The sequence below is a fragment of the Anolis sagrei genome, chromosome 2 (genome assembly GCF_037176765.1).
Source record: "Anolis sagrei isolate rAnoSag1 chromosome 2, rAnoSag1.mat, whole genome shotgun sequence".
Taxonomy (NCBI): domain Eukaryota; kingdom Metazoa; phylum Chordata; class Lepidosauria; order Squamata; family Dactyloidae; genus Anolis; species Anolis sagrei.
This window is the reverse complement of record NC_090022.1, coordinates 105,815,732-105,827,079: the sequence shown is the minus strand read 5'-3', so window position 1 is coordinate 105,827,079 and position 11,348 is coordinate 105,815,732. Positions and strand designations below refer to the sequence as shown.

The 11,348-nt window shown below is 41.3% G+C and overlaps 1 protein-coding gene across 12 annotated transcripts in view; it reads left to right on the top strand.

Annotated features, from left to right (window-relative positions):
* TENM2 (teneurin transmembrane protein 2) overlaps positions 1–10,922 on the top strand; it is a 1,067,106-nt gene extending 1,056,184 nt beyond the window's left edge. For all 12 annotated transcript variants that reach the window (XM_060765004.2, XM_060765001.2, XM_060765000.2 and 9 more), the window contains 2 exons: positions 5,232–5,362; positions 8,977–10,922. In XM_060765004.2, the coding sequence (XP_060620987.2) occupies positions 5,232–5,362; positions 8,977–9,738 (893 nt within the window). In that variant the 3' untranslated portion in view covers positions 9,739–10,922. The remainder of the gene's footprint in view (positions 1–5,231; positions 5,363–8,976) is intronic.
* The last annotated feature ends 426 nt before the right edge of the window (positions 10,923–11,348 follow it).

Genomic DNA, 11,348 nt, shown 5'->3' with positions numbered 1-11,348 from the left:
AATCCAAAGGTAGTCATCCTTAAAATAGATTAAACAGTGCATAATTGAATTGCTACTGTTGGTTAGTCTCAAGTAGACTCATGTAACGATTTGTTAAATGGCGCATCAACAGGTAAAACCTATTGATTCAAGAGGTTTACTTTACTCAGAACTAGCAAAGGATTTAAGACAGCATACAGGTATTCCATCCATCCACCTTAACCATACTTCTTCTCATAAGAAACAAAATGGAAGGAAGGAGATGGAAGGCACCAGAGTGTTACAAGTGAAATGCACTGTAATCTAAGTGCCCCAAACTATTATGTACTTCAAGCAGGAAAACTGTGCTTGAAAAACTAATTTGAAAGCATTTTCATAAGAAATTCTGTATTCTATACATTTGGGTGGAAGTTCTAATTTCCGTTCCATTGATACTAATTTTCTTCTTAGCAGAATCACTTAGTGCTGAAGTAGTCACTAACTCTATCTTAAAAGAAAGGCAATTAAGGTCTATTCAACACGTACTTTCTCAGGATTAGATGTGCAGTATGCCATAATTAAAATCCCAGCATTTTTAAAAATGAGGAAGAAACCCATCCACCTCATGCAGCTATTATAATTTCAGAGGTAGTTGAAACAAGAAATAATACATTATCTTTCATGAAAGTTGAAATGCAAATGATTAGGTTCTAAGAGGATGGGGTTGTAGAATATGTATTGTTTCTTAATATACTTCTTGGATATTGCAATAAGATTTTGAATAGAGAGAATTGACATGTATCCCCAAAGTCTTGAGTCAAATTCCACCTGCAAATAAACAAGCAGCTGTGGAGAGGGGGCATTATAATTGCCAAAATGGATGGAATGGAAATATGCTATGTACGTTGAAACCTTCAAGATCTTCCTTGGTTAAAAAGAAAGGAGGGAAAGTGTATTGCCTGGTTCACCTGGCCTTTATTGTTTATAAATTGCATTACTTAACTGAAGAGTTTTTCACACATGCAGAACTAGTTTTACAGCACATTTGCTAAAACATTTGTGGCTTAGCTGCTCAACATAACTTTGTCACTAAACAGTTCCCACAGCTTTCCATGAACCATGGATTCCTCAAGCCAAAAATTGACAATATGAAACACTATTTCCCCCTCCTCTTCTTCCTCACCTTTATTTTTTACACCCACACAAACACAACAGTCAGTAATAACCCACATGATATCTTTTTACTGAGGAGAAGAATTTCTCACATTGTTCAATGATTTTTGATGAAGGAAAACATACAAGAGACTGTGATATTCCCTTTTCCCTTCCCACATGTACATTTATACCATATCATGGATCCGAATGGATTCCTGACGGCTCTTGGGGAGTTTCCTGCCACCGCGGTAGGCGACAATGTCGAGGCCTTGGTTGCTCTCTGGAATGGGGAGATGACCAGGGCTATTGACATGATCGCTCCGGAACGTCCCCTCTCAAGTAACCGAGCTAAACCAGCCCCTTGGTTCACCGAGGAGCTGGCAGCGATGAAGCGAAAGAAGAGGGTTCTAGAGAGCGTGTGGCGTTCGGACCCAAGCGAGTCAAACCGAGCACGGTTTGTGTCCTTCTTGAGGGCATATGCCGCGGCAATAAAAGCCGCAAAGAAAACTTTCTTTGCGGCCACTATTGCGTCTGCAAAGAACCGTCCGGCGGAGTTGTTTCGGGTTGTCAGAGGTCTTTTAACTCCCCCCACTGGGGGGAGCCCTGACAACTCGGCAACGCGCTGTGAAGCATTTGCTCGGTTCTTTGCAGACAAAGTCGCTTCGATCCGTTCTGGGCTGGACACCACATTAGATGCAGTCTCCGTGGATGTGACACAAGCACCTGCTTGTCAGATTTTGTTGGATTCTTTTCAGTTTGTGAAACCCGAGGATGTGGACAAGGTACTTGGAGGAATGAGACCCACCACGTCCATCCTAGACCCCTGCCCATCCTGGCTTCTAAAGGAGGCCAGAGGGGGATTGGCCGAGTGGGTAACGGTGGTGGTTAATGCCTCCCTTCGGGAAGGCAAGATTCCAGCGAGCCTAAAACAGGCTGTTATAAAGCCGCTGTTGAAGAAACCATCACTCGACCCCACTAAATTGGACAACTTTCGGCCTGTTTCCAATCTTCCCTTCTTGGGCAAAGTCATGGAAAGCGTGGTGGCCTCACAACTCCAGGTATTCTTGAGAGACACGGATTATCTGGATCCGGCACAGTCTGGTTTCAGACCGGGACATGGTACCGAGACGGTCTTGGTCGCCTTAGTGGATGATCTGCGCCGGGAGCTAGACAGGGGGAGTGTGTCCCTGTTGGTGCTCCTGGACCTCTCAGCGGCCTTCGATACCGTCGACCACGGTATTCTTCTGAGGCGCCTTGCAGAGATGGGCCTTGGGGGCACTGCATTGCAGTGGCTCCGGTCATTTCTGGAGGGTCGTACTCAGAAGGTGTTACTGGGGGATTCCTGTTCAACGCCACGGCCGTTGACCTGCGGCGTTCCTCAGGGTTCTATCTTATCCCCCTTGTTGTTTAACATCTACATGAAGCCGCTGGGTGAGATCATCCGGAGTTTCGGGGTGCGGTGTCACCTGTACGCAGATGACGTCCAACTCTGTCACTCCTTTCCACCTGCTACTAAGGAGGCCGTCGAAGTCCTGAACCGGTGCCTGGCCGCTGTAATGGTCTGGATGAGGGCGAACAAACTGAAATTAAATCCAGACAAGACAGAGGTACTCCTGGTCAGTCGCAGGGCCGAACAGGGTATAGGGTTACAGCCTGTGCTGGACGGGGTCGCACTCCCCTTGAAGGCGCAGGTTCGCAGCTTGGGTGTGACCCTGGACTCATCGCTGAGCCTGGAGCCCCAGGTTTCAGCGGTGACCAGGGGAGCATTTGCACAGCTTAGGCTCGTGCGCCAGCTGCGCCCGTATCTTGGGAAGTCTGACTTGGCCACAGTGGTACACGCTTTGGTCACATCCCGCCTCGACTACTGCAACGCTCTCTACGTGGGGCTGCCCTTGAAAACGGTCCGGAAGCTCCAGCTAGTCCAGCGCGCGGCAGCCATGTTGTTAACGGGAGCTGGACGCAGAGAGCATACAACGCCCCTGCTGTCCCAGCTCCATTGGCTGCCGATTTGCTACCGGGCCCAATTTAAGGTGCTGGTGTTATCCTACAAAGCCCTAAACGGTTCCGGCCCAAAATACCTTGCAGACCGCATCTCGGCCTACGAGCCCACGAGGGCCTTGAGATCATCCGGGGAGGCCCTTCTCTCGGTCCCGCCTGCCTCACAGGCTCGTCTGGCGGGGACGAGAGAGCGGGCCTTCTCGGTGGTGGCCCCCCGGCTGTGGAACACCCTCCCTGCTGAAGTTAGACAGGCGCCCTCATTGATGGCCTTTCGTAGGAGCCTGAAAACATGGCTCTTCGAGCAGGCCTTCAACTGAGTGTTGAATGACAATGGAATGATTTAGGACTACGAGTTGGCTATGACCCCAGGACTTGGCGAAGCGGATTTTTAGTTTAAGTTTATGTTATGTTGTACTTGTCTGGTCTGTAGTGTCTTGGCTCACTGTACACTGTCTTCTTTGTTGCTGTTCACCGCCCCGAGTCGCCCTTGGGCTGAGAGGGGCGGTCAATAAGTGCAAGAAATAAATAAATAAATAAATAAATAAATAGTTAAAGAAAAGTAGTAATAGTTCATTATAATTGTCACAATATTGTGTTCAAATTTCATGAAACATCCTTCACAATATTCAATCACAGAATTTAATAAGTGTGATAAAGTATTTTGTATACTGAGGAAATAATATGAAGTGTATTAGCAGTAGTAGGAATACTGGTTGAAACCATGGCAGTAACAACCCTACATTAGTGTTCCAGTGATCTAATTCTAGAGCTGTGGCTCTCAAATAGTGCTCCGCAAGAACTAAAATATGGTTCACAGCCTCACCATTACTACACCATTGCAAAGATATTTTAAATATTTAAAATATTTAAATATTTTATTTGCCACCTGAACACGAAATATTCATATGTAGTCAATTTTTGGTCTCGCAAAACACTTATAGTGCCGAGACTTATTAAATATGGTTTTCTGTTGGTGAACAGATGACAGTTACTGGATGGCATATGTTCTGTATCAGAAACTAGAGCTGATGTGGTCTATCCAATGCAATTTTCTGAATTAGCACCCCAAATGACCAAACTGAATCTAAAGTTGACCAAAAACGAATTCGTACTAATGTTAGAGAGTGGTCCCTGGTCAAAAAAGGGTTGAGAACCACTGTTCTAGACCATTCCTACTCAAAATGGTGGCTCATGAACTGTTGTCAGTTCCTGAGCTGTTGGTTGATGGTGTGCTTCCAGGAAAGAAAGAGTTATAGCAAATGGCACAAATACAGTACCAGTCTCTGGCATACTGTGAGCTTGAGATGCATGCTTCAGACAGCAAAGATTCCCAACATGTGTTCTGCAAAAGCATTGTAGGAGGGCTACAATTTTTTTAAAAAAATATATGAAATTTAAAACAGATTTTAAAAGAAAACCACACAGGCCAATTATTTGATCTACAGTCTCAATAACAGCTATTATGCCCTACAGATATTGCTGTCAAGTATGTAGTTATTGTCTACATATTTAAATATTTTATTTGCCACCTGAACACGAATTATTCATATGTAGTCAATTTTTCACATTGATTCCACATTTCTCCTTGTAACTTTTCTTTCTTTCTTGTTCAGTTTTTAAGGTGAAAGATTTGGAATATTATTCATAAAATATCAAGAGCAAAAATTACTCAAAAACTAGGCATATGGGAAATTGAGATACATATTTAAATGAGTGTAAATTGATGTGGAATATATTTTGATTAAACAAATCAGGGATAGATTTACAGTTCCACAAAGAATAAATGTTTTCTGAAGGGTTCCATGATTGAAAACCTTTGGGGAGCACTGCTCTGGAGGATTCATAAACAAGTTACTTCTGATTCCTACAAAGTGAATAATCTTTCCTAAGAAATGGCCTTCCCTACCAGTGGTCTGCTTCTTTAAAAAAGAAATTCACAACACAAGGCTTTAATGCTTATTTATTACACAGACTGGATAATGTGTATGTTTGTGTGTTTATCTATATGGCAATATTCTGAAGCTGCTGTCCTGTCTTGTAATTCAGAATTAATGTTCAGTGCTCTCAATGTTTATGGCACACTTTCAGAATTCAAACATATATTTACTTTTAATTCTCAGATGTCAAGAGCTGGTTAGTGATGTTTGGTTTTCAACTCAGTAACATAATTCCTGGTTTCCCAAGAGCAAAAATGTACTTTGTGCCACCTCCTTTTGAGCTGTCAGAGTCCCAGGCCTGTGAAAATGGACAGGTAAGCAGAAGCTTTCTCTGTCCACACTGCAAATTTGTTTTCATTTAGCCTTATTTTGTAAATGTTATAACAACAGGTCTTATTGACAAAATCAGTCAGGTGAATATGAAGTAAACTGAATCAGCTGTCCCCAACAATATGCTCCTTTAGTAGCTGTCAATGAAAATCAATACTGGCATTATTTTTCAGCATTTGCCCTTGAAATATTTTTTAATTGATAACAATAAAGAAAATCTCCAAATTAGTTAAGATTGGCTGGGATTCAAAATTTTTCGGAGTTACACATTCATAACAAATTCACAATCCCTGTTCTGAACTATGACTGTGATTGTGAACTGGCAGAAATGTTAAATGAATGTTTATAACTGGTTTTGACTGTTGTTTTAATTGTAACTATTTATTTTAATGTATGTATTAGGCATCTAATGGTTGCCAGTTGTAAAGTCGCCCAGAATCCCCCTCCAGGGGTGAGAAGGACGGTGTACAAATGTGCCAAATAAAAAAATAAAGAGGGAAAACATAGATATACTAAAAGTTTTCCTGTAACAACTTTACCAGGCAGCAGATGCTGCAAACAACAGGAGTTTGTTCACTTGTCAGTTAGGTTGCAGAAGACTGACAGTTCTAACATACATAGAATTCAGAGCAATATATGTAATTTTAGATTATCGTTATATTGGGGTGAGGAAATGAAATGGGGAGAGGTGCCATCCCAGGCACTATGTAAGCAGGAAAACATCAGAAAACATGGTTACCCTCCTGTCATCAAAGATGCAGTTATGCACCTTGACATCATCAGATTCCTAGGGATCCCTGACTGAGAGAAATCTCAGTTGTCTGTCTAACTTACGCATGGAGAATAACCTACTTACAGCTGAAACTTATAGGAGCTTTCGGAAACACCAGCTGACAGCGCTGATGGCCACAATGGAGAGAAGATGGCAGGTGAAATCCCATTGCTGTCTCCAATCACTGATCAAAGATAAACGAATTCCTTCTCCACTCCCATAGCTAGGGAAGTGGGGATAAGAGGGCAAGGTACTCCAAAGAGAGGAGCTTGTAGGAACAGGGAGGGTTTCTTCCAGGCTCAGGCACACCTGTTTCTGACTAGATTCATTCCCCATTTATTTTTTCAAGGCATTAATAACTGTGGCATGTAATTATTCTGGTACAGATACATCTTGAAGTTCTCTCAAAATCCCTTGGAAATACCATATTTACATTCAAGTATAATGTGTCATTGAACGTATTGCAAAAAATGGTATTACCCTCGAATGTAATGCACCCAGTGCAGGAGTAGTGGCAAGTGGAAAGAATGCGGCCATTTGGGAAGCCATGTCCCTCTGTCAATTGGCCTCATTCACAAGACCTTGAAACTGGGTGGGAGAGGGAGGAGGTTTTAAAGGCCTTGTGAATGAGAACAGTTGGGAATGGCAAGGGGCTGGGCGAGAAACCCCATGAGTCTCCTGGGAGGCAGGATCTGCACTGCAGAAAACAGAGATTCTAAGAGAGGTAAAATAATGGCAGTGTTTTTATTTAGAGTTTTCCACTTTTGCAAGGGTCTTGCAGCTCTAACCCTAAAAAGTGTGCAGGGATTTCTGCCATTTCTATTCCAAGGCATTAATTGAGTTCTTGTTCAATACAAATCAAAGTACAATTTCAAATCAAATTAAAGGCACCCTTTATTTTGGATTGATGTAGTGAACTGTGACTAAAACAACAGAATAATCTTGACTAATTTGCTTCCATTAATAAAATTGTAACTGTTTTTAGCTTACCGGTTTCTATTTACTAATCTAACAAGCACTGTGACAGAATAAAATATAATAAACTCTTTCATATGCAGGCACACTTCAGATAATGCATCATTTAAAAGAGAAACATACATTTTCTCATGATTACTCCAACCTTCAGTCACATTACTGTTAACAATGTTATTGTATTTTTGTATATAATTTAACCTGTAGCACATGTAAAATAAGTACTGTATTGTCTAAAGAAAATAACAGGATTGTCAAAACAGCTACCCTTCTATTGGCCCCTCCAGTTTGATAATGTCACCAGTTGTTATTTCCAAAAAGAGCTGAGTAAAAGGAGAAATCTAGAGAGTCCACAAAGGTACATGGGCCACCATATCCACAGACTTATGATTTGCAGATTTAAATGTACACAATACAAGCCTGTATAGTACTTTGCCCAATACATCTGGCAGAGAGGGTTTGCCACCACCTCCACTGTTGCCCCTTTTGAATTTGAGTATCTGCATTTTTTGTACCCATGGGGGAGCCCCTGTGGATACTGAGGTCCGCTGTCTTTCTTTGGTCATTAGAGGCTGATGTTATCTTCCACCTTCACAATGACCAATCCTCCCGAATGCATGGTATTATGAAATAATCCCCCTAAACTGTAATTCCACAACTAAGGATTCACAGAAGCATCTGGCTGTGCCCCATAGATAAACATAAACTGATAACACCAAATAACAGAATCATAGAATAACAGAGTTGAAAGAGACCACAATCATGGTACATCTCAGTGGAAGATATTATCAATCTGCATCTGCATAACCAGATGCTTTATGACTCTCCACCAAATACAGAATGGTTGTTCAGGGGGCTAGCTCAGCAAAACCGTGAGTCCTGGGAGTAGGGAGCCATAGCAGATTCCATTTGTTGACAGCTACACTGGGCCTTATCCCATCATCTTTGTATGCATCAGGAATTATGATGTATCAATATTCTTAGCAGCAGATAACCATGTTGAAACATACCATCAAGATTGTGTTAGCTAGCTGTACATTTGCTTTAACTCAGTAGGACTTACCTCGGACTTGGAATCAAAGGATTCTGCTGTCAGTTTCAAAAAGAGACTGTCTAGCAGGCTGTTAGAAGAGAAATCAGAAGTTCAGTTGATCTGATTATGATCAGTTCAGGATGAGCAAGGGAAGCAGTTTATGTATTTTAAAATACTGTACCCAGTGTATTTGAAAAAACTGCAATGTGTCTGATTCATAATGTGATGCAGTTCAGCTGTTTGCCTGTCTTTCCAGCCTTAAACTGGAGTAAACCTAAAGTCTAGCTAATCTCGACCTTTTCAAGAAAAACAGTTTGGCAAATTGCCTATGGTGCAAAAAGAAAGGAAAAAGCAAGCCCTGCTTCCTGACCCATCCAAAGTCTTCACAAAACAATTTTGTGCTAAAGATCCTCCCATGGTATTATGCTAAATGTTTTAATTGTATTTTTATGAATGTATGGCATAAAATTGCTGCCAATTCTGTAAACTGCCTTGAGTTGCCTTAGGGCTGAGAAAGGAGGGCTACAAACACTGTAAATAAATAAAATGATAGTGTCCAGTGCTAAAAGAAATCGAGAACATTCTTATTTCTTATTATTTATTTATTTTTATCCTGCTTTTCTCTCATGGGTAGGACTCAAAGCAGAGAACAAATGGTTAAAAAACAGAAATTACATAATTTCTGCCTTGTATTTCTCCCCCAATTTCAATTCTAATCCACATGAATCTTTAATGAATATTAAAAGATCTGTTTGTAACCTAGAGTCTGTGCTTATCTATAAATAAAGTAACTTACTTTTTTTCTTTTTCCTTGGTTTTAGCTAATTACTGGAGTACAGCAAGCAACAGAGAGGCACAACCAAGCCTTCATGGCCCTTGAAGGACAAGTCATATCTAAAAAATTACATGCCAACATTAGAGAAAAAGCAGGTCACTGGTTTGCCACCATGACTCCGATTATTGGCAAGGGGATCATGTTTGCTGTGAAGGAAGGCAGAGTAACCACTGGTATTTCAAGCATCACAACAGAAGACAGCCGGAAGATTGCCTCGGTGTTGAACAATGCTTACTACCTGGAAAAAATGCACTACAGCATTGAGGGGAAGGACACTCACTATTTTGTCAAAGTCGGCACATCTGACGGAGACCTGGTCACTCTGGCAATGACCAGCGGACGCAAGGTGCTGGACAGCGGCATCAATGTGACGGTCTCGCAGCCGACCCTGCTGGTCAATGGAAGGACTCGAAGGTTTACAAATATCGAATTCCAATACTCAACCTTGCTCCTTAATATCCGCTATGGCCTGACCCCTGACACGCTGGACGAAGAGAAGGCGAGAGTGCTGGACCAAGCTCGGCAACGTGCTCTGGGGTTGGCCTGGGCCAAAGAGCAGCAGAAGGCACGGGATGGCAAAGAGGGCAGCCGCCTGTGGACTGAAGGAGAGAAGCAGCAGCTTTTGAGCACAGGGAGGGTCCAAGGCTACGAGGGATACTATGTGCTCCCAGTGGAGCAGTACCCAGAGCTGGCAGACAGTAGCAGCAACATCCAGTTCTTAAGACAGAACGAGATGGGAAAGAGGTAACAAATTAACCTGCTGTCATCCTTTGCCTGGATGAATCAGTAGTTACAACTGTTATCTCCTCTCCTAAGGAGATGAAGACCAACGGGGGGCACTTGGCTGAGCTACTTTGGGATAATAAGTGGCAAGAAAGCTCACATTTTTTGAGTTAAATGCTGCTGTCCAAGTGATTACAAACCACATCCTGAAGTGGACTAAAGCCAGACTGAAAACTTTAAACCGTGCAAATTCAAAAGTACCCCATAAATATTACCCACTTGTTCTGGGTCTAAAGAAAAAAATTCAAAACAAAAAGATTGAGAGAGAAGGCCTCATCTTATATTACCTCACTCCATTCACATGTGAGCAAACTTTCAAGAAATCCAAGAGGGCCACCCACCTCCACTAGACCAGCTGATGGGAGAGAAAAAAAGATTCTTCAGGCTGCTTGTTTGATAAACGTTCTAGAGGTTTTTCATTTAAAAAGCAAAATACAGGTGCATTTATTACATGACTTCTGGGGTGATTTGTGTGTAGCAACTGGAAGAAATGAGGAGAACGGGAGCAACAGAGCACTGGAAATAGTAACAGAAATATATTAAGGAATATAAACCTGCACTTGCACTCCGACCCTGCTTTTGTCTGGCCTAAAGTTAATTTATTCAAAGAGGGCAGAGTGTAAAGTTGAATTCAAAATGGTGGCTATAAATCACTACTGATAAATTTCATACTCTGTTTGTCTTTGAAGATTCCATTGTGGACAGTATAACACAGTTACAGGGTGTAGTCTGTTTAGATTCAGTAGTTTGTTGGTATCAGTTCTAGTAGAGCTGTGGGCATTGTGTTAACACTATTGCAAATGGGCACCAATTCAGATCACCCTGTACATACATCAGCCAGAAGGCACAATCACTGTTTCAGATTTTAAAAAAAAAGAAAAAAAATTATTAGTGTGTTTGTTTGGTCGAGAAACTGAGACAATCACATTATGGTCACCGAGAGAGAGGGAAAAAATATTTAAAAAAATATAAAAACAAGTCTAATAAGAACTTTGGTACAGAACTTTTTTGTAATATACATGTATGAATTGTTCATTGAGTTTTTATATTAATTTTAATTTGCTGCTAAGCAAAGAATAGAGACAGGCAAAGATAATTTATGGCAAAGTGTTTAAATTGTTTATACATAAATAAAGTCTCTAAAACCCCTGTGAATTTAATGTCTTCCTTTCTAGAAATGAATGGAAAACTAGTCACCAAGATTTCAAATGTATTACTAATTATGTAAAAGGAAATGAAGATGGCATAAGAATATATATTGAGCAACCCTCAATATGGTATTATGCTAGGAATAAAAACAGGGTAGATTTATTTAAAGTAGTGTGAACTTGGTAAATCAGCATTTTTATCAGCCCTATGAAGCTGCACTGTTATAGGTGGAAATCACAACTGGATTTAGACCTAAGTCCCCAAGTTTGCTTTGAGTGTCTCTCTTCCCATAATTTTCACCAGAATGTTACCAAAATAATGTGTTCATTTAGAAATCACCCATAGACACTTCACCCCTTACTTTTGTGTACAAATGTGATTTATATGTAAACCAACCTTTCTTTCCAAATACGCACCCTCCAAATA